The 24,332-nt window shown below is 43.2% G+C and overlaps 2 protein-coding genes across 3 annotated transcripts in view; both read right to left on the bottom strand.

Annotated features, from left to right (window-relative positions):
• Nucleotides 1–2,449: 2,449 nt before the first annotated feature.
• LOC308300220 (uncharacterized protein) lies at nt 2,450–24,129 on the bottom strand. 2 transcript variants are annotated; one of them, XM_080744029.1, is made up of 16 exons: nt 24,009–24,129; nt 22,503–22,645; nt 20,614–20,736; nt 19,525–20,062; nt 17,704–17,846; nt 14,577–14,699; nt 13,251–13,752; nt 11,493–11,939; nt 10,874–10,948; nt 10,239–10,390; nt 9,285–9,419; nt 7,209–7,266; nt 6,578–6,634; nt 6,222–6,329; nt 5,564–5,758; nt 2,450–4,254 (listed from the first exon to the last, which is right to left on the bottom strand). In XM_080744029.1, exons 1-16 carry the CDS (start codon nt 24,079–24,081, stop codon nt 3,335–3,337), a joined length of 3,792 nt encoding a protein of 1,263 aa, XP_080600155.1. In that variant the 5' UTR covers nt 24,082–24,129; the 3' UTR covers nt 2,450–3,334. The 2 variants fall into 2 exon arrangements, with proteins under 2 accessions (XP_080600155.1, XP_080600156.1); XM_080744030.1 differs by lacking the exon at nt 6,222–6,329.
• A 107-nt stretch (nt 24,130–24,236) lies between these two features.
• The window catches only part of LOC308300330 (uncharacterized protein), a gene marked incomplete at its 3' end in the record, with an annotated part of 102,961 nt that continues 102,865 nt past the window's right edge, over nt 24,237–24,332 (bottom strand). The window contains exon 49 of the mRNA XM_080744146.1: nt 24,237–24,260. Within this exon, the coding sequence (XP_080600272.1) occupies nt 24,237–24,260 (24 nt within the window). The remainder of the gene's footprint in view (nt 24,261–24,332) is intronic.

The following is a 24,332-nucleotide window of genomic DNA, read 5'->3' as shown; positions in this document are numbered from 1 at the left end:
AGCTGCATAACAATAACAATAATAAGATTGGTATTTCTATTCTTCCGCCACTTTTTCTGTCCTGGCTTGACCGTGCAGTCGTTTTTACGAAACTCTGCAATATGGGGGCTATGCCAAACAGCGAAAACACTAAGCTCGCAACGATTGGCCAAAGGGTGGCGCTGTAGGAAGCCTTTGAAAATGCAAACTTTGAACAGGTATAGCTCATGCTGTTTGACCCACAACCTGTATAGGCCTACACATATGCGTCTCTGTATGCCCAACAACTTTTCCACTCTGACTTTTGACCTCTGACCTTTTTTTGATCTCCCACCATTTTGAATTATATGAAAAACGGTTAAAATCTATCTCCTCCTGGGATTTTCACGTCACGTGCACGTAACCTTTTTTTGCATGAACTTTGGACCAATAATTATGGTCAAACTGTCTGGGCGGATTTTCTTTTTTAATTGAAACTTTCTTTTTTAACAATTCAATGAATATTGCAGTTTTATGCAAATTATTCTTCTGCCTCTAAAACATACACACAAAGTCACATGTTCATGACATTTGGCAAAGATGTTGAGGGTTAGTCCAAATATCACTGAAACCAATCTTATTACAATTGGCTATGCGAAGCGTTTGAAAATTCAAACTTTAAACGGGCATAAGTCATGCCTCGTTTGGCTTAAAGGCATGCAAACTTGCTTACACGCGTGCCTTGGCTCAAGACGAACACAGGACCTTTATCTAACATGCCTATCACAAAATAAATAATAATAATAATAAATATAGCTGCAAGCAGCGATAAAGTGGCCAAAAACTTCTCAAATCATGAACACCGTCTGCGTGAAATTGTGTACGCAGATCGGCTATTTTCACAATTTCTGCTTCTAATGTTGTCAAATAATTTGACAACTATAGACTATATACTTAAACCTTGGTTGGTTTGTTTATTGCTTATTGAGGAAAGAATGTTTCACATTAAGCTAATCATCTGGGGACCCCCCAAAATAATTTGGGGACTCCCCTGGGGGTCCTGACCCACAGGTTGAAAACCACTGCTCTAACGATACAAACAAAATACTAAATATGCAAGTAAAAGGACAAAAACAAGTTTGTTTGTGACAAATTCTGAATACTTTTGAAACTCTTTTAAACCCTCAATACATAGGAAAACGTGACCTTTGGCTCTGTACTTGGTCCGCTCCTTTTCCCCGCTACACCAAACCTCTCATCGATGTGTCATCAGCTTGTAGATCTGCTTTTTTCTGCCAGTGTTCCCTGCAGAATCCAGATGCTAGGGTTCAAGTGGTTCATGTAAAAGACCCTGCAGAAGACAATTTATGAATAACAGAGGAATACAGGGGATAGTGTTTTCTGCTGGTTTCAGTCCGAGTGTATCAAAGGGTGCGTTCGGAAATGCGCACCGGGTGTGTGCTCAGTGTAGTGAGTACCTAAATCTAACCCTAATCCTAACCTTAACCTCAGTAAAACAATGCCTAAACCCAACCCTAACCCTAACCCTAACCTCAGTAAAACTATGCCTAAAACTAACGCTAACCCTAACCTGAACCGGTGCACATTTCCGAACGCACCCTTTGATACACTCAGACTGAAACACCAGCAGAAAACACTCTCCCAGGAATACAGAGGATGATTGATTGTAGCGTTTGCTTTATTCATGAAAATAAAGACATGAACCATGTCAACAAACATGTATTATTTATTTTATAGGATGTGAAACTTGACAAATGAATAAACTGTTTCACCTGCTTTGATCACTGCTGCTCTCTTTCATCAACCTGAGACCGCTAACAATGAAACTGCTCTCCTTAAACTGTCTAGTGTAAAAACATTGCCCATTCATCACTATAAGAAAATAAAGGATTCATGTTTTGTCTGCCAAAAATCATTCCTCTGATTTCTGAGAGGCTAAGCGGTGGCTTTTGGCTCCCATCTCCCGAACAGCATGGTTTACATCCCATAGCCAGAGGACAACATCCAATAACTGAAGAGGTTTAAATTCTTACATCACTAATTCTGTCAAAGAGAGTAGTTCCACTTGCAAGCACCTTGCTGAGCCTCACCTATCTTTTAGCTCCCTGAGAAGAAAATACAACACAGGTTTCAGAGTCACGGATGGAGGATGGAGGAGGCAAAGAGACTGAAAACACTAAGGCAGACATTATGCAAGGCTTTTCAGAGGAATTGGAAGGAAAAGCACCAGTGAGACGAGAGGACAGTTACGAGAGGACATTACGGTATTTTAACACTTAACATTGTTTTTCCCCTTTCGTTGTAAATTCTAAATATACAATATGACTTCATTTAAATTCCACATCCACATCTTGTGTTGTGTTAGCAAACTAACAACAGTTGCTTCCCCCCCCCCCCCCCCCCCCCCCCATCAGGGCAAACTGAAAGCAAACTCCACTTCACCCCAACGCTTTATTTACTTGACACGGACAGTCAGGCAACCCTCAGTGTCAACTGTCAATCCCTGAGGCCATATGAACTGTGGCTGGTGAACAGTAAATGCCAAAACACCAGAGGATTTCTATAGACCTTATTCACACCGCGGCCATCTTGGATAGCAGCCTGCATTACAAACCATTGTGAACAATGGAGCGATGGTCCCGAAATATGAGTTTTATTCAACCAATTTCTTTTTACCAAATTGACAAATGGGCAGACAACATCAACATCCCCAAAAGGATTAAATAGAAGGGCTACAGTAGATTGATTACATCCAAGGTAATGATATTCAAGGTAAGTTAGGTTGCAACCTTACTGTGTACAAAGACTTGCCATCTGTGCAGTGCTTGCTCCACCATCATATTAGATTGTTCCTGATTAATATGCAAAAATCATGATACAGTAATATTAACTATATAATGGCAGAGCAAGCACTAGTCTGCACAGATACTGTAGCAAGTCTTTGTACAGAGTAACAGTGTAACCTAACTACCATGAATAGGCTATTGTGGATGTACCCTTCTATTTAATCCTTTTGGGGATGTTGATGTTGTCATCTGCCCATTTGTCGATTTGGTAAAAAGAAAATGGTTGAATAGAACTCATATTTTGGGACCATCGCTCCATTGTTCACAATGGTTTGTAATGCAGGCTGCTATCCCAGGGAGTCATGTGATCCAAGATGTGAATAAGGTCTATAGACCGTTTTCCTGAGCGTTCCCCTGTAGAGAGCGCTGCCGCCATTGCCGCAGTGTAAACAGCAGACAGTGGAGTAGAAGTAAAGTTATTGAAAATGGGAAATACTCAAAATTGTGAGCTACAAGTTACTTTACACAACTGTTAACGGTCTATAAAGGGACAATGTTTATACAGAACATCACTGCTGTTGTCTTTGCATGTCAGGCCAGGGTTCTCCAGGTTGGCTGGTGGAACAGGAGCCTCCAGACATCACATCCTGGCTCTGGACTGGGTTCAGTCCTCCAGCAGAACCATGGCTGTAGTTTACATACTGAGAGAACACAGGGTTCTGCTGTTCTGGAGCTCTGTGAACGCCTGCAGGTCCAGTTGTGTACGGATACCCGTGTGTGAAGTAAGAAGAGTTCTGGGTCCCGGGACCAGATGGATACCCGCGTGTGAGATAAGGGCTCTGGCTGTAAGGATAAACTGGTGTACCATAGTAGCCTGCAGCCGGCAGGGAGACACTGGGGTTCAACGTGGCTTCGGTGGGCTGGTCCACTCTGTATTCAGAAGCAGTAAAGTACTGCTGGCTGGTGGGGTCTGGGCCGACTGCGGCCATGGAACCCACCCCGGCGTCAAAAGGAGAGACAGAGGTATTGCGGACACCAGTCTGCCACGCCAGGGCAGGGTTTGGATCGCTTGCGCCGGGTTCGCCCACACAGATGTTCCGAATGCAGTCCAGCTGCGGGGTGAAGGCGACGGAGAGGTCTTGACCCGCAGCAGAGTCGGCTGCTCTGTAGCAGCTGTCCGGATGCTGGGCGGAACCGATGGCGTCAGCGGCTTGGTCCGTGACGTAGTCATCTGCATGCGACGTCGGGGCCGTTTGTGGAGTCGTCCTGGGCTCTGGGAGCCACGCTGAGGCTGACGGACTCAACGGAGGAGAAGGAGAGGCCAGGTTGAAGTTGGAGGAAGCTAATATTTTCAGAGTGTTCAAGACCAGCTGTAATTTCTGCCGCTCATCATCGGGAGACTTTGAAACAGTGCTCCGTTTGGCCTCGGTCTCGCCGTCTTCATTCGAGGACACGTCGTCCAAACCGCGTTTCACCGCCTTCCTTTTTTCTGGAATGGGGGTTGGGAAAAAAAACAGACAAATGTGTTAAGGTACATACAGTACCAGGAGACACACTCTGTACACAAGCATGTCAAACATTACTTCCGTACAGATAGGACTGCAGAGGACATTTACATTGTTACAGTGTCATTAACACATTTCCTGCCACTTAGAAAAAATAAAAATCCATCTGAGAATCAATTCCATTAATTAATCCATAATTAACACCTAAAGCCGATTAAAAAAAAAAGAAAAAAAAAACACACCTAGTGTGAAGTGAGCAATGCTATTTATGAGTTCATTTCAATAAGCGTCCCAGGAAGCTTGGCCAATGTGACTCTGGACATACAACACACTTTGAGCGCTTTATGCAAAGATGTAGGCCAGATGAAGACCAGATGTAGACCAGAAGTAGGCCAGATTTAGGCCAGATGTAGACCACGCTTCAGAGCCCGGATAAAGCCAGATGTTGGGGAAAATATTCTCTTTAGACAATATATTCAAAGATTTGCACACGTTTTCATGATATTTCTAACATCCTGGTGATATTTAAAAAATATATCTACAGTACAGGCTTGTATATGAGCTTGTAGATTTGCCATTTTTGAATAGTCAAAGTATAAAATAATGGTTAAAGTGGTTAAAATCTAAAATGACACGGATGCTTTTGTGGTTTCAAAGGGTTGTTGTTGAGACCTTCGGTCGCATTATTGCGACCGAAGGTCGCATTATACCCTGAAAAACCTCGTAGCTGGCTGTACAGGAAGTGATGTCAGTGTGATGTCAGTGAGTCACAGTGATGTGGTACAGAATCAAAAAAAAAAAAAAGGATGTCACGTGACATCACTTCCTGTACTGACAGTCCGACAAGCTATGAGATTTCTCAGGGTATAAAAGTACATATATGGTCATTCCCAGAAAAAGAAAAAACGTTTTATGTCCATACATGGAGATTTCTGATGTCATAAATTCCAGGTTGAAAATGACAATGTTAGGGTACCATATATGGCCCATAAATGGAGATCCACAGGCATCAAACCAAGGCCCTGCTTGGCATTACTAATTAACGTACGTTTTTGTATGCCCATCTCCATGTATGGGCATAACATACAGCTGTGGTTGGCCAGATGACCAAGAATTGGCGCGACCTCGCCCTTTAAGGCGAGGTCGCATGTCACCCTGAGGTGTCTTACTAGTAGTAAGATGGTTTCCTCTGCTTCCAGTGTCAGTACTTTACCACAGTAAAACTGGTCCAAACGGCTGGGTTTTCAGGACAAGACAAGCTGTACGTGTTCCAGTAAGTGTCAGTGTATTTACCAGTCTGTCCAGAGGAACAGCTGTGGGTGTGGTCAGTATGTCCAGAGGAACAGCTGTGGGCGTGGTCAGTATGTCCAGAGGAACAGCTGTGGGCGTGGTCAGTATGTCCAGAGGAACAGCTGTGGGCGTGGTCAGTATGTCCAGAGGAACAGCTGTGGGTGTGGTCTGCCTGTTTCACCTTCTGTTTAATGGTGACTGGAAAACAGCAGAGAGACAATTAAGACCAATTAGACACAGGTTTACAGTATATTCAACACTATGTCAGGGGTCAGCAACCTTTTTGAAATGAAGTGCCATGTTTGTATTTTCTAGATAGTCAGTGTGCCATGTCAACATACATTTTAATGACACGCCATCAAACATTCTGACATATTTTGATTGGCAGGACATTGTTATAATGATCATTAATCCACCTGTCTCCCCGACTCCCTCCCCAGTCAGAGTTCAGAGTTTTAATGAGTGTAGAATAGTGCAGGATGTAATATACTGTAAATTAGGTGGCTTAATTTAATTGACTACGCTTAAAAAAATATTAGATTTTTAAATAAAAATCCTCACACTTCTGCCAGTGTGCCAGTCAGTGATCACCCTCCCCTGTGCCAATGTTGCCCCCCCTAACCCTGTTCTATGTGCTGTGTTCTGGAGTAACCTCACACACCTGTTATGGTTGAGTTTTGAGAGTTCATGGTCGCGACGCGCTCTGGCTGTGATCTGTGTGACCTCCGCTCTGGGATCGGCTCAGTCTTCACCATGTTGTCTGTCTCGTCTGAACAACAACCATTAATAAGGGAATTTTATCAGATATTTGACAAATCTGGGAACCAAATAGTTACAAAGGTATTCTTCACCAATGTGTCTAAAGGTAACAAATGCTTGCAATGGATTCAGCATCATGTATTTGGTGTGTGTGTGTGTGTGTGTGTGTGTGTGTGTGTGTGTGTGTGTGTGTGTGTGTGTGGGGGGGGGGGGGGGGGGGGGGTGAGATGTTGATGTTGTGCTATAAAGTCAGTATACCATCGTCTGTGCTCTTGTCTGCCTCTTGTGACAAGGATGACTCCAGTATGCGGATGCCTGCAGACAACAATCAATCAGACCATTACAGTTTCAACACCACACATTCAAGGACCATAGCTGAGGATTGACTTTTAACTGACACCGATACGGTACATTTAAAGTGCACCTTGCTCCATTTATTTTCACGTTTCACAGGGCACCATGTGGCTGGTAGAGTGGCTGCTTGGCAACCGATCCCAGGATCCCCTAGAGTTACTGTGGAAGTGTACTTGAGCAAGACACTGAGCCCCTGATTGAGCAGGTTGGTGCCTTGCATGGTTTCCTCCACCATCGGTGTAAGAATGAGTGTGTGAATGGGTGAATGTAATGCACAAACTCTGTAAAGCGCCTTGGATGAAGGAGGCACCCTAGAAATGCACCATTTCCATTTACCATTTCCTAGTAAAAACAGAGGCTGGTTATGTCTCAGCTGATCGTCCAATCAACCCGGGCTATGTGATCTCTTCAACTACACAGGTTGTGCCGGCAGCCATTTGTCTTGCGCACAGCAAGGCAGAGAGCCGCAGTGCCAAAGCACAGTTTTGTTACTGCACAGCCCTTTTCTCCAGGGAGAAAGAAATAACTACTGTACCTTCATTGAATGAAGACACTCGAACTTGATGATATGAGTCCTTGTCAAGCAGTATAACCTTGTGGAGAGAAAACATTACAAAACATACATCAACATTATAGTTCTTTAAAGAACACTATAGTTCCCTTAAAACAGGGAATGCTTCTGTGTCATTTTAGATTTTAGCTATACCGTATATTGTTGGTGTGTCTGGAAGAAATCTCTTTTCTCCATATTCTAACTTATCACTTTTAATGCCACAGACAGAGATTGACGAGAATCATTAATTAGGCAACTAGGCCACTGACGTAGATTGACGAGAATAGGTTATTTTGGTTATAAAACAACTCAAAATGCATTATTTTTGCCGGTTTTATTAAACAGGTGTTTCATTCGAAACACTTGCTTGCCTCCAGCGGCAGATCATGTGACTGAACGAAAACGCGGAAGTGCACGGTCCATTCTGGATCTCCTTTGTTGTGATTTTGGTTAGAATGAATTATAAATATAAACACACTTTCCTCCTCACCCGTAAGTCGGATTTTCAATCCGAAAAAAGATCTGAGCAGCTGGTGGCAACCCCAGGTATGCAGAGTGCGTGCGTGGAAAGTAGGTATTTGCTCATTTCGTTAGCATGGTTGTATTAGTGTAACAATGGTGGAATTTAGCGTCACCCAGGGTACTGAAAAGAATGGACAGAACGGATAGATGTGTAGACAGCGTTTTCTTGTGGTCGTAATTTTTTTTTTAAATGGGCTGTGTTTTTTCCCGTAAATTAAAGCCCTGCTTGATCACACACTACAGTGTCACACAAAAGCATCAAACTTAGCAGATCTGTAAGCTCGAAACGTGGAACGAAACAAAGCGTTTCGAGCTTGTAGATCTGCTACTTTTGCTGGCCACTCATTAAAAATAGATTAATCCACAAAACTAGTGTCATTTGTATTGTTGACCTATAGCACTGTACCATGTGTTTCACTTCCACCTGTTAGCACAATGGTGGACCCCCAGGCATCAGAGGATAACTTCATACAATAACACACTGTTATTAAACTGGTTAGCTCACATCCATTCATACAGTAACAGTAACACATCCATTCATACAGTAACAGTATCACATCCATTCATACTAGGGCTGACTTCTAAAAATCGACAAGTCGTTTTAAGCCCTGGGAATCGACGGCAATTGTTTGAGTCGAGGAGTCGAAAATATATTATTTTTATATCACTAGTTACTACTGCGGTGCGCTGGACTGGTGTCATGTACTTCCAATTGAGTGACTGAGTGTGGTTGTGGTCTCAGGCAGAGAAGTAGCAATGGGCGAACAGTTATTTATTGTCTCGCACCAGCGCAGGGGTGAAAGTGAGCCGGAATGGCCGGAACCGCCGTTCCGTTAAAACATTCGGAGCCGGAACACCGTTCCGTTAAGAGGAGGAAAATCCCATATTAAATAACCTGCCACAAACCCACGTCCAAGAAGTAAACAATCTACTAAAGTCAGATTAACATACACAAGTGTAGGCTACTAGTTACATTTTCTAATTAAGTGCTTCTGAATTGTTCCAGTGTGTTTGTAATCCATGCTGTTTGTGTTTCGCTGTGTTTGCGCCCATGTCTACACTGCTAGCTGGAACGTGCATGGGCTGTGCATCCCCCCTGTGGATGATCCGTTGATTCTGAATCTGTGCTCGACACCGACTCATTACTCAGTCAGTGCTCTGTGTCCCCCGACTGTGATTCGTTCATTTAAAAGAGCCGTTCAAGAGAGCCGAATCGTTCACGAATGTCTCATCTCTACTGCGCTGCCTGCCGACGGCAGAGCTGAGCAGCGGATAAGTTCTCTTTCTTTTTTTTTTCGGTGTGCAGATAACGTACTCTGTGTTGTGCTCGCGCACCGATAACACCGAAAACACCGAAAACACTGTGTATTCAATTCATCTTAATGTAGGCCTATTATTGTATTATATTGACGTGGTTTAAAGTAACACTTGATTTTTTTAACATACAGTATAAAACAATTCGTCGACGAGTTGCATTAACCCCCCGCGAGTCGAAGACAGCCCTTATTCATACAGTAACAGTATTAAACTGGTTACCTCGGCGTCCATCCTGTAAAGCTGCTCCTGCTCAGAGATTCTGCTGACAGCGAGCTCAAAGTCTTCCCTCTTCTCTTTCTCACTCAGCTCCTCCAGGTTCCAGATCCCACACATCATCTTGGGGTACTTCTCCCACTATAACACACACACATACAGGAGACTAAATCAAATGAAAATCTAAGAAATTCCATGAATTAGCAAACAAATGTTTAAGAGGTAGTGAAAATAGCCGATCCACAAGCTCAAAACGTGGCACGCATTGTGAGCTTATGGATCTGCTGTTTTCACTAGTTTGGGTCACTAGTTTGGGTCCCAAACAAGTGAAAGTCTAATCTCTCTTTTTGGGTCACAAGCTAAAAAGTTTGGGAACCACTGATGCAAGAGGTAGCAGAGAGTCCACTGACCATGTACTTGTGCTGGTGACGGGTGTAAGATACTCTTGCATAGCCAGACAACTATTCTACAATCTCTGAATGCTATATAGAGTCTGGAACTACAGCTCCTGAACGGCGAGTAATGGAAGCTGGCATTTCCATTCATGAAAAAATATTCTGAAATGTCATTTCTGCTAAGCAGCAAGCTAATAGGCTGTAGATGATTTTTACTTATATTAGGATAAATGTGCATGATGCTAAAAATGAAATGGAAGTGAGGAGGAGGCTTCACTTCCGCTTTATCCGGATACTCACCAAAGGTCTTACGTTACCCCAGACTGTATGACGGGAGCATTTGCAAATCGCGGAGTCAACTGTCTGGCCACGCGAGACCAGGTGTACCAGAGAGTCCACTGACCATGCAGTTGTGCCATGCAGTTGACCATGCAGACGGGTGTAATAAGTACCATGTAGTTGTGATGTAGTTGTGATGGTGATAGTGTAATAAGTACCATGTAGTTGTGATGGTGATAGTGTAATACGTACCATATAGTTGTGATGGTGATAGTGTAATAAGTACCATATAGTTGTGCTGGTGACGGTTGCTGATGATGTGTCCACAGATGTGTTTGAGTTGGACCGTCTCTCTGCAGCTGCGACACATGTAGAATGTAACCAGTCTCTCACTCTTAGATATGTCTCCACACTGACACTCCAGCACCGACCTCAGACCTGACACGGGCACACGCACACAAACGCACACCAAAGTCCACTGTGAAAGCCGTGAATATTTCATATTTCATGTCGGCATAATAATGTTCACATGCATCAACCTTTGACCATGTACATTTCTCTTTCCATCAGTGACTTCCACTTACATGTTAGGCTCAGTATTGGACATTATCATTTACGATGACTTAGATGAACTGGTGCTTTGAAGATTTGAAGGTGTAAAGCCCATAATGCACCAATGTAACTAGTCTCAACTCCTTGCAGCAAAACTGTTTTAAGGAAACTACACACCAAAGCAACTCCTTACAACTGCCATTGGGGATCATGGATGCAAGCAGTTGCATGTGAGAATCATTGGTGGGGTTTGGGCAGCATTAGACCTTGACTTTGGCACTTAACGCTGATGATGTAAATTGTAAAACGTACTCGATTCTAAAATACTTCAATCCTTGCTACCATCACACCTCCACACCAAACACTCACCTACGACTCTCTTCCTCTCTGCCTCTGACAGCTTCACATTCAGGAAAAAGGACACATGGCTGGCAATCATTTCCCCTGTGAGTGACAGACAGAAAGACAGACAGACAGACAGACAGACAGACAGACAGACAGACAGACAGACAGACAGACAGACAGACAGAAAGACAGCCAATCAGTGTTCATTTTGACACCAAATTTTGATTTAGTTTTAGTCAGTCTTTTTAATAAAATTCCATTTAGTTTTAGTTCTAGGCCTTGATGCCGTCATAACGGCTGATTTTACACTTAGTTGCATGCAGAAAATAGCAGATCTACAAGCTCACAATATGAGTGAGCTAGTCCCTCCTCGACATGAGTCTAGTTTGTATTTGTTGACAAAGTTGACAACATATGTAGTTTTACTTTTATCATAGCACAGTTTTTATTTCGTTTTTGTCAGTGGAAAAAAAATAGTTGACGAAAAACATTTTCAACATAGTTTTAGCCGACAAAATTAACACTGCAGCGGACGGATACAAACCTACACAGAAAGCGATTAAAATAAAACATGAAATTGCAATGATTCACTTCCATATGAAATTGTAATGATTCACTGCCACACACATACAAAAAACAGTACCTGCTGAGCTGCTCTGACACACTGCTAGCTCTGGGTCCAGGAACGCTGGTCTGTCTGGACAGTCCGGCAGCCTCTGTGTGTCCTCTGCTTTTATGCTCCTTCTGTCCCTGGGTTCTCCTGGGTCCTGTGGTCCTAAACCTCCAGGGTATAGAGGTTCTGACTGGAACCAGGGTTCTGCTGGGTCCTGTGGTCCTAAACCTCCAGGGTATAGAGGTTCTGACTGGAACCAGGGTTCTGGGGAGTACAGAGGTTCTACTGGACCCTGTGGTTCAACACCTCCAGGGTCTGGAGGTGCTGACTGCAACCAGGGTTCCCCTGGGTCCTGTGGTCCTAAACCACCCGGGTCTAGAGGTGCTGACTGGAACCAGGGTGCTGGTGGGAACAGAGGAGCCCAGGGCTGGGTGTCTCCATCCTGGGGAGTCTGCTGCCACGCACCAGGGACCAGGCCTGTGTGGCACCATCACACATTAGAAGTCGATTATTCATTGGACACACTAGTGATTTAACGATTTAATCGTGTTTTTGGCCTTGGCTTGAACAATAGAAAAAATTACATTTCCATGTCCCCTGTTGTCCAGTTTCCCCAGCAGAACCCAGCAGCTGTCATAGCATAGCCTATCCGCTTTTTACACTATTTGTTGTGTTCAAAAGTGATTTTCTTTTTCATGAATTGTGTTCCTAGTTGTCATCACAAACACATCCATGCCTTTGTTGTCCAACACAAGCCACAACAATCTCATAAATAATGTTTTGGGGTGAGCATTCGGCACAAATTCCAATCAAAGTGACTGTACTGGCCAATCACAGGGCATCTTTTCCGGGACTTGGCAAAACACATAAGAATAACATCTGTTTAGCAGAGTGTGAGGGCTTGTGTGGGACAACGATGACATGGATGCGTTTGTAATGACAACTAGTACCACATTCATGAAAAATAAACACTTTTGACCACAACAAGTGTAAAAGGGATAGGCTTATAAGCTCCACTCTATGCAATGAGAGCTGCTGGGTTCTGCTGGGGAAACTGGACAACAGGGGCATTTCTGCCTAATAGACCCCATGGAAGATCTTTTTGGATCAATATAAGTAGGAAAATGAGCCTAGAAGTGTTTTAGGGAGGAGTTGTCCTTTAAGCTTGCAGATCAGCTATTTCGGCAACTTTAAAATGTATAAAGAGTTTTCAACATGGAAACGATTAAGACAAAATATATGCATTTATCTCAAATCATTGGGTGAACCTCTATTAAAAAATAGAGGTTTGTGCTGTGCCAGAGCTTGTATACGGTATCTGCTATTTTTGAAAAATCTTGAAAGTGGCAGTGTTTTGATTATTATTCATAAAAAGGTGGACAGTTTTAATATACCCTATGTCTGTGTTCTCAACTAATGAATGAAGACCACACACATTTGTCCCAAGTTATGACTGTGTTTTAAAGATTAAACCGAGGTAAACATTTTGAAAAATGTTGCATATGGCCTGTCAGGTGGAAACCTCAATGTCTAAAACTGTTCAGAATTCAAATTAAAAAATAGCAGAAAGACAAGCTCAAAGTGTGCCGCTTTGTGCCGCATTTCGATCTTGTAGATCTACTATTTTTGATACTGTTGTGTGATACTGTGCTAAGATCAAGTAGGGTGTTAAATTATAAAGAAAACTAGTTTTAAAATGGTAACAAGAGGTTTCTGCCCAACAGCAATGATATAATGGCAACGAAATAGATATGCCAGAGTTAAAACGGTTGGAGAAATAATACTGACCCTCTGTAGGTTTGGAGATGGTTGTGGTGTACGTGAACATGGGTGGAGTTAAAATGGATCTGGAGTTGGCTGTGGTTCCTTGGATGGTTGGAGTTGCACTGGAGGTGGTCAGGGTCAGGTGTGACTCATCTCCCGTAGATCTGGAGACGTTGGTTGCAGCATGAGATGGAGCTATAGGTTTGGAGATGGTTGCAGCATGAGATGGAGCTGCAGGTTCGGAGATGGTTGCAGTAGTTTTAGAAACGATGGAGAGTTCTGGGTTGGTTTCAGGCACATCAGAAGTCATCGTACCTCCAGCATCAGTCCTGGCTGCATCTTCAGTCTGGCAGCTATTTGACAGTTCAGTTAGTTCAGCCACAGTCTTGGATATGAGAATCATTTTGAGGTCTTCGTTCATTTTGAGAGAAGCGTCCGTCGGTTTGCTTGTGCCGGTGCGTTCCTTCAGAGGGGGTTTGGCCGTGGCTTTCTGGGACTGGCTTGTGGACAACTTCCTCACCTCCACCTAGGGATCGTGATAAAACACTCACAATAATTGTATCATGGAATTATCCTCCGTAATGCACTGGGATCAATTCACCTTTTATTTGCCAAGCTGCATATCCGGTACCACTTTAACCCTCATAATTGGTAAAACGGAACTGGAAATTGAATTAATAAAGCTTTTTTTCCCACTCTCTACCAAATGCCTTTGCCAAAAAATAGCAGATCTACAAGCTTACAACGCGACGCAACTTGGCAAATGTTTTGCCCCAGGATAACGGACGTTGGGGATATTTTGATTATCGCGATATCGTAAATCAAGGTTTTTTTTTTGGTCACAATAATTCTGACGTGAAATGTTCATATCGTCCCATCCCTACCTCCACATTTAAAACATCACACAATATTATGTTAGTGCTTGCTTATTTAACACATTTCAATTGACCGTGCACAGGTTAGAAGGTGAATATTCTCTCCTCTATTTCAAATACTGCTACAACTTTTCAGCATCAAGTTTACAGACAGTGCATCTTGGGAAATAGCTGTTTAAGTATGAGGGTTCTTCAGTTTTTCAGAAAACTTGGGATTTAGAAGGCCTTTTTTGAATCGGTCAATCGGTCTAAATGAGTTTCATATTAATTTTGTTTATACATTTCATACACGGTCAAATTGTGACTTGTGAAAGATACACACATTTGCACACATTTTTGCAAAAACAGCAGATCTGCAAGCTCAGTGTGAGCTTGTACATCTGCTTTTTTTCAAATATCTAAAGCATAAAATAATTCCAGGTCTTAATGGGTCAAAAGGTGCTGGTAAAACGTTTAAGAGAATAGAAGAGTTTACCTTCAGTCTTCCCCATCCCTCATCTCTCTCCACCTGTTGGGCCAGCTCCCTCAGCTCTCTGGGACGCCCGTTAGGATCCACACAGCTTGGCCAATCACAGAGCATATGAGGACGCACCTTTTTCTGATATAACACAAACAACCATGTAGAGTGAGTCATTGTTCTGTTTGGATTGGTAATGTTATTATAGGGTCTCTCTCTCTTGTTATTCATTCAAAAACCCTTGTAAGCAGGCACAAACCAACCTCCACAATAGTCACACTGAAAGCAGGCACAAACCATCCTCCCAACATTAGAGTCTGATACCTCCAACATTACAGAGTCTCACTGCAAGAGGGCACAAACCAAACTCCAACAAGAACATTAGTCTCAGGCTGAATGAGCAACTTCCCTCCTGTGAGTTCCCCCTTCATGCTGTTACAGCCCCACCTAGTGGTCATATACAATATGGACTCCCTTCTCCCCAGTGTCCAGTTAGTCAGTTCACAAAGGTTTAAATTCCCCCTCCATGATTTATTTCATATTGTGACAGTATGACCACACAGTTAACCTGTCTAGTAATGGTGTACACGTGCTGGGTGCTGACTGGACAGACCCAAACAAAAAAACTACTGGACACACTTTAAGGTTCTTTATTCAAGAAAACACCAACGAACAACAAGTCACAATCATCTCTCACCGTGGCTGTGCACTGTCTGGATCCTAAAAGAGTCAGAGTGGGGTTTAAGGCTCTAAATAGTGAGGAACCACACCTGAAAGCCTTTTGGGGCCAAATTGGGACAAACCATTTCCTTGTCTATGGACAGGGGTGTTGTGTCAGTGAGGGACAGTTGGCTGTGGTTGTCCAACATGGACAATATTTATTCATTAAGAATGAACTCATTCTGAACAGAGATTCATACCCAACTGTTTACATAGAACTTGAATAAAAGTATATTCTGATTCAAACCACAACATACACCACCCCCCAAACCTGAATGAAAATTAATTCCGAATGGAATGGAATGGAATATCTGAGGTGTTTACATGAGTATTTGTATTCTGAATGTACAAATTATAGTATTAGAAAGATTTTCCTTGCCACCACAGGCTCAGATACTCGTGTTGTGATACTCACTATGTAGTTGTAGCCAGGGTTGTTAGGGTTACTTTTAAAAAGGAATCCCCTACAGTTACAAGTTACTTGCAAAGATATTGTAGTCAGTAATGTAATCTGATTATCACAATTTAAAAAGTAACTACTAGTTACTTTCAGTTACTTTTGGATTACTGTTTAGCAAAACTCTTTAATTAAATAAAACATAGTTTTACCATTGATAACTAGACAAGAATATTGAGCCAATGAAATTAGGAAAAGGACAACAGAATTTTACTTAAGCGAAGTGGCAGTACTTTACGCTGATTCAACTTGATTATTTTATTGCTTGGCGTTATAACTTATTTGTAAAATTGATGAGTGCAAGGGGAGAATGTAATCCAGCATGTAACCCCCATCATTCAGATCCGTTACTGTAATCCAGATTACACATTTTAAAATGTAACCTGAGACTTTACAAGTTACCAGTTTTTTGTAATCTGATTACGTAATCGCGTTACATGTAATCCGTTACTTAACAACCCTGGTTGTAGCGGAGTTTATATGATGTGATTGCGACCGTCAGGGAGCAGTTTACTATGAAAACCTCCACCGGCCGTCCGTCCGTCACACGTCACACGTCACACCTTTGCCCTGCTCATATCTCCGCATCAGTATGACATCACACCACATGTGTACACAAACCTTTGTGTACGTTGCTGTGGCAACAGTCTGTTGTTGCTGGTCTGTTAGTGTACGTTAGCAACCACCTTAGCAACCATGGTTTTACCCTAGCAACCAACTGTTTACCCTAGCAACCAACTGTTTACCATAGCAACCATGTTTTTTTACCCTAGCAACCAACTGTTTACCATAGCAACCAGATACGCAGAGCAGGGATCTCCATATATGGGCATAAACAGGTGACATCACACTGATGTCAGATACTCAGAGCAGGGATTTCTCCATAATATATGGGCATAAAAGGGATTCTGTTAGGGATCTCCATATATGGGCATAAAAGGGATTCTGTTAGGGATCTCCATATATGGGCATACAAGGGATTCTGTTAGGGATCTCCATATATGGGCATAAAAGGGATTCTGTTAGGGATCTCCATATATGGGCATAAAAGGGATTCTGTTAGGGATCTCCATATATGGGCATAAAAGGGATTCTGTTAGGGATCTCCATATATGGGCATAAAAGGGATTCTGTTAGGGATCCCCATATATGGGCATAAAAGGGATTCTGTTAGCTGTTAGTGATCTCCATATATGGGCATAAAAGGGATGCTGTTAGGGATCTCCATATATGGGCATAAAAGGGATTCTGTTAGGGATCTCCATATATGGGCATGAAAGGGATTCTGTTAGGGATCTCCATATATGGGCATAAAAGGGATTGTATCCCAGATGATGCCCTGTTAGGAGATCCACACTAACAGAATCCATATATGGTCCTACCGACAGCTGCTATTAAGCCAACCCTGGCGATAAGGTCTGAGTCGAAGAAATGCTTCTTTCCTGGCAAGAATTGCCCCTTTATACTGTAGGGCTCGTTTGTGTATTGTATGACATCACGCCACATCATCGGCTGAGGACTGTGTGATGTCATCATATCTCCATATATGGAGACATAAGTTGCTCATGCCCAAATATGGGCTGGTGAGGTCAGACTTAGTGTGATGCGTAGGTTATCTCCATATATGGAGATTCAACTTCAATGAGTAACCATGGCAAACTGTCAACTGCCCGTATGTCTTGATAATTGGTAAAACAAACTTTTGGCCTATTTGTGGAGATAAGCGACCAACGGTCGCTTATCTCCCGATTAGGGAGTCTTACTGGTACTCACTATGTAGTTGTAGAGGTGTTTATATGATGTGATACTCACTATGTAGTTGTAGAGGTGTTTATATGATGTGATACTCACTATGTAGTTGTAGCAGTGTTTATATGATGTGATACTCACTATGCAGTTGTAGCAGTGTTTATATGATGTGATACTCACTATGCAGTTGTAGCAGTGTTTATATGATGTGATACTCACAATGTAGTTGTAGCGGTGTTTGGCAGATATGATGTGACACATGTGTTGGGAACGGAGGATGTCTCTGGAACAGCAGTGACAATGGAAATAGTTGTTGGCGTTTTTCTCCGTAGGCCACTGGAACTCTGTCATCATGCTGAGACCTGGAGCACACAGAACAGTCACACAGTGAACACAGTGGACACAGTGAACACAGTCACACAGTGAACATAGTGAACACAGTCACACAGTGAACACAATGAACACAGTCACAAAGTGAACACAGTCACACAGTGAACACAGTCACACAGTGAACACAGTGAACATAGTGAACACAGTGAACACCGTCACACAGTGAACATAGTGAACACAGTCACACAGTGAACATAGTGAACACAGTCACACAGTGAACATAGTGAACATAGTGAACACAGTGAACATAGTGAACACAGTGAACACAGTGAACATAGTGAACATAGTGAACACAGTCACACAGTGAACATAGTGAACATAGTGAACACAGTGAACACAGTCACACCGTGAACATAGTGAACACAGTCACACAGTGAACATAGTGAACATAGTGAACACAGTGAACATAGTGAACACAGTCACACAGTGAACACAGTGAACACAGTGAACATAGTGAACATAGTGAACACAGTCACACAGTGAACATAGTGAACACAGTGAACATAGTGAACACAGTGAACACAGTCACACCGTGAACATAGTGAACACAGTCACACAGTGAACATAGTGAACATAGTGAACACAGTGAACATAGTGAACACAGTCACACAGTGAACACAGTGAACACAGTGAACATAGTGAACACAGTGAACACAGTGAACATAGTGAACATAGTGAACACAGTCACACTGTGAACATAGTGAACATAGTGAACACAGTGAACATAGTGAACACAGTGAACACAGTCACACAGTGAACATAGTGAACACAGTGAACATAGTGAACACAGTGAACACAGTCACACAGTGAACACAGTGAACACAGTGAACATAGTGAACACAGTGAACACAGTCAACATAGTGAACACAGTCACACAGTGAACATAGTGAACATAGTAAACACAGTGAACACAGTCACACAGTGAACACAGTCACACAGTGAACATAGTGAACACAGTGAACACAGTCACACAGTGAACATAGTTAACACAGTCACACAGTGAACACAGTGAACATAGTGAACACAGTCACATATATAGCGAATGCTCATCAGATGCTATCTGAACCCTAGCCTGGGATCATTTCCAATTCCTGGGTTTGATCCGGTCGGGAGCGGAAACCACCTACATCATGTTGTAGTCCTCAAAGGACTAAAATTTGGCCGGAAAGCTCAAATCGGATTCAGTTTTAACCCAAAATAATTCCCCTGCTCTCAAGGACATACTTTTAGGGCCTACCTATTAAACCCCTTAATGCGGCATAGTTTCGCTTTTGGAAAATCCGTTTGGTATATGCATCTTTTAATAAATCAAGTAACATAATGCACACGTACAATACATGCATGAATTCAGATCGACCCACGTCTAAAGGCTGGCCCCTTCGGTGGCATGCCGCAAATAAAGACATATTGACTAAATTACTACTAAATTACTAAACTGATTAGTTCATCACTAAAGCTCAGTAAGACTTGAGTCTGAGCAAGACAAACTTAACACAACTATCCAATTATGTATGTAACGGACATAAGATCATAAGCTATCTAGTTTAATATCACACCATAATAAACTCTCTCACAATGTCATTAAGTAGATATTGCAAGGCATAGTTAGTAGGAACATTTTGGAAAAAACACAAGAGAGAGTATGCTGACCAATGACTGGCTCTGTTCTCTCAGTGTTGTTGAGGAAGCACCACAGGGCTGTGTTTGTAACTGTGGGGTCCATGATGTCCTCTGGAGTGACCTGGAGCTCCATGATGTCCTCTGGAGTGACATGGAGGTCCAGGATGTCCTCTGGAGTGACCTGGAGGTGACGCCTTTCGGTCGGTGACTCAACTTGGGTCTGCTGGAGATCAGCACTGGATGTCTTGTCCTGGACATCAGAGATGAGTGGACTTGGCCGGGGTTGTAAGTCAGATGTGGACGGAGGGGTTTGGCTGAGCTGGATGTTGTGGGTTTGGAGGGCCTGGGGATGCGTGGGGCTGAGCTGGATGTTGTGGGTTTGGAGGGCCTGGGGATGCGGGCGGCTGACCTGGGTGTTGTGGGTCACCTCAGAAACAGCCGGGGCGTCTGCAGGTTGAGGAGGAGAGTTTGGCTGGAGTTCATTCAAAGCGTCCTGTTCAACAACGAGCTCTTTCTCTTTGGCGGAAGCTTTCAGGGACTGGCTTGTGGACGACCTCACCACAGTCACCTATAGAATAGCACACAGTATTATGTGAGTGACTGTTTATTTAACACGTTTCAAAATGGCTAAGCACGAGTTAGAACATGATAACCAACACTGTTACAGCTCTTTCAGAATCATACATTAGTCTATGGGCAACAGCCTTGGTCACTATCAATAATGGTCTCTGTTCTGTCTCCAGTAGCCAGGCAAGTAGCAACTAACTTCATGGTAAAAAGAAAAGGATTCAACAATAAAGAGCTGTTACATTCTATGGCCCTTTGAAGGTGCTAGTATCTTGTAAGCCCACTCCCAAGATGCACCGCAATCTTTCGTGGGCAGATGTGACTTATGGGGGCTAGTAGTATTACTGTAAAGAAATCGTCAGCTTATTGTGTCTAGAAATACATTATTTTGCCATATGCACGCATGCCTCCACCCACAGAAATCAAAATCGCTAAAACAAAAGAAAAGTAAATGAAATCATCTTTGATTTTCTCTAATTACAATCTAAAATATTATGAACAAACCAGACAGTAATTAATCTAAGAAAATAAAAGATAAAAGCAAAACATTACCCTCAGTCTTCCCCATCCCTCCTCTCTCTCCACCCGTTGGGCCAGGTCTCTCAGCTCTCTAGAACGCCTATTAGGGATCACACTGCTTGGCCAATCATGGACCACATGAGGATGCAACCTTTTCTGCAAAAAGCAAAAAAGAAAGATTATAAGTCAATTCAATTCAAACAAGCTTTATTGGCATGAGAAAACATAACGTTTACATTGCCAAAGCAAGTGTCAAAATATAATAAAAACTGTTTCAGGGGTCACCAACATGTCCGTACACAGACAAATGTGTCCGTGGCAAAGACTCGGTTCTTGTGCTGTGGCAAATGTTTGATTTGAGTCTTTTACACACTATTATAATGTTATAATATTTTTATCATAAGACCCAGTTACTGAATGTCAGTCTCCAGGTTTTCTCCAGAATATGTATGACACTTATTCAGACATCCCAACTTGGAGATCAGCATTTCCGGGAGGTCCCAAATGCACCCGCTCGTGTTTTTTATTCTCTTTTTCTCTTTTTTCTCTTTTTTCTACAGTTAAAAACTGTTAAAAACTGTTAAAAACGGTTCTGCATGGCGGCAGAACCATTTTAGGCTTAATATAATTGGGTTAATTTACAGTATGATGTCTTTCTTACCTATTCGGGAGAAAGTTCTGTCACTCTCGCAGTGAGAGACAGGCTGCCGTGCATCGCACAGGCTGTTCAGTTGTATGTCCAGCGAAAAGAAAAGAACGACAGTTGTAAAGTACTGTTATTTTATTCATATTAAGCAAGAGCTGTCAAAACCTGTCTGTTTACTTTTACGAGCAGATTATATCCTTCTTCCTTCGCGCTTGAGTCTGAGAACCCAGTCTCTGCATCCGAGACCAGTGGTTGGACACTTTTAGACGCCCACATCTCCCACAGCGAATGACAATCCTTCATTTGCCAGATTGTTCGATGACGAATCAGAACGCATCGCGGGTTGCTGATCCGGTCCATAGACCGGAACCAGCAGGCATTTGCGTGAGCGGCCGGGATTTCCGGGAGGTTCAGTGCCTGTCGTGGGTGTCCGGGAGGAGACACTGATTTCCGGGAGACTTGGGATGTCTGCTTATTTACTATGACACTATGGCATTAGGAGTGATTCTCAAATGTTTTACTTGTAAGGACCCACTTAACACAACTGCTGCCAAAAAATACCCCTTTATAGGGCTTCTCTGCCATGCCCGAGGAACCCGAAGATTTAATAAGCTTTAATTTAAAAAATATATATATCGAAGCCGAACTAAATGCTCCGGGATCGGTTTCTACACGGACACATTATGGAGCGGACCGATTAAGATTGAGGCCGTAAACCGGAAGTGTATGGTCCGTCCTCTATTCCGGCCCGTTAGCTTTCTGTGTAAACACCACGGCTTACAGATGGAGACCGGATTGATCAATTGATCAATTAACGGATTTGAGAAGCTGATGGAATACGCAAACACACGATGCATAGCAGTGTCCGATCACACACGATGGGAACTGGATTAGCGCCCATGTTAACAGGTAGGAGAAGCCAGCAGTGAGTACTAGTTACTATAGAGTGTTTGGTCCATATTTGGAATTATCTTATCCCCTGTGAGGAGAAAAAAGCAGTTTCAAAAACTGTTGGGTGACTAGTTTTCCTCCAATCAGGATAGAGTGGGGCCTTCTCTCCAATCATGGTCAAGTGGGGGCGGGCCTTACGTGCACCAAGGCCCGCCCCCACTTGATCATGATTGGAGGAAGGCCCCGCCTGTCACCAACACGAGAACTGAAAATAAGTGAAATCACTTACCCTACCTTTAACTCTGAGAGTGTACAAATGGACTCGTAAGACTGGCTATTTTCAGCAGACAACACCGTTGTATGACAAAGTATACCACATACTTACTATATAGTTGTAGCGGTGCTCTGCAGATATGATGTGAGCCATGTGCTGGGCCCCGACCAGGTCTCTGGAACAGCAGTGACAGCGGAAATAGTTGCGGGCACTTTGCTCCGTAGGCCACTGGAACTCTGTCATCATGCTGAGACCTGGAGCACACAGTCACACAACAGTCATTTAGGGCAGAGGTTTTCAAAGTGGGGACGGGGCACCCTGGGGTGCTGTGATGCCAGTCCAGGGGTGCCGCGAGATCATTTAATAATATGTGGAATTCATCAATATCACTACATCAATATCACTTCACTATGCTTAGTAAAACAGACCTGATTTGCACTGTGCTTGATGAGTTATTTTTTTCATCTACTACAACTCTCTTCACCAAAAATAGCAGATCTACAAGCTCACAACGCGTCACGTTGTGTGACGTGTTGTGTGACGTGTTGTGTGACGTGTTGTGTGATGTGTTGTGATCTTGTAGATCGGCTATTTTTGGTGAACCTTGCCCCCAGAATAGGTATGCTGGGGTTCAAGTGGTTAAACGTCAAGTATAACATTATTTTCAGTCACTTCTGATGGAAACAGATATTTCTCCAATAGGATGTAAGATTCTAAAAATTAACAATCCAGGATTGCTGTGGATGAAAAAGGTATTTACAGGGGTGCCCTGAGTCAAAAAAGTTTTGAAAACCCCTGGAACTTGATAACACAAACCCATAAGGAAAATACGGGTAAATTCTCCTTCTACAACACTGCCACCCAAGTGTGGAATTCCTTGACTACTTCCCTTAACACATATGTAGCTCACTGGCCTCCTTCAAAACTGCCCTGAAAACTCACCTTTCAGGAGGCCAGAGAAGGAGGTAGTTATCACTTCTCCCATAGACAGGCAAGAAGTGAGCACCCCCCTCTTACCTTAGCCCCACCCCCTCGTTTCCCCTACTCTGTACATATAGTGTGTTATAAATGAGATCTTTTTATTGTTGTTTTTTGTTGGTATTTGTTGTCCAGGGCATTGTTACCTTGTCCACAGACAAGTTAACTGTTGCCATGGTTACCAGGTAAACAGGTGCTGCAGTAACGGGCTGGTGAGCGAAAACACTACATATCCCATCATGCAACTCGGCCGCCAGCATCATGGAGTGTCTATTTTCCATAGGCTCCGGTTCATTGCTGATGCAAAGAAACGGTTTTATCTCGGAATCTACTTCCAGAACGCCAAGAGGGCAGAGAGCCTCTCTTTTTCACGGTGACACTTGGGCTGTGGCGGTAGGCCGCGGTTAGGATTTTTGTTTCGCGACCGAATGCAAACAGACTGTCGTCCATTTGAAAATCGTCAGATTACACAACATGCACACGCACGTGGCTTCCGGGGCTCTTCAAAATAAAGCGTAAGTGAACAGCGGCTTTCTACAGCACATAGAATTTTCAAAACAATGGCAGCTCTTGTGTTAACAATGTTTGCATGTTGCTAACAAAGTTGGTAGGAACAGAAAGATTAGATTGAATGCTGACCAATGACTGGCTCTGTTCTCTCAGTGCTGTTGAGGTAGTTCCACAGGGCTGTGTTTGTAACTGTGGGGTCCATGATGTCCTCTGGAGTGACCTGGAGGTGACACCTGTCGGTTGGTGGCTCATCCTGGACATCAGAGATGAGTGGACCAGGCCGGGGTTGACAGTCAGATGTGGACAGAGGGGTTTGGAGGTCCTGTGGATGCGTGGGGCTGACCTGGATGCTGTGGGTCACCTCAGAAACAGCCGGGGTGTCTGCAGGTTGAGGAGGAGAGTTTGGCTGGAGTTTATCCAAAGCGTCCTGTTCAGCAACCAGCTCTTTCTCTT

The sequence above is a fragment of the Nannobrachium achirus genome (genome assembly GCF_963921795.1).
Source record: "Nannobrachium achirus genome assembly, chromosome: 16".
In the NCBI taxonomy this organism is placed as follows: Eukaryota; Metazoa; Chordata; class Actinopteri; order Myctophiformes; family Myctophidae; genus Nannobrachium; species Nannobrachium achirus.
Note: the sequence above shows the minus strand (reverse complement) of the source record. Positions and strands in the feature narration are given on the sequence as shown.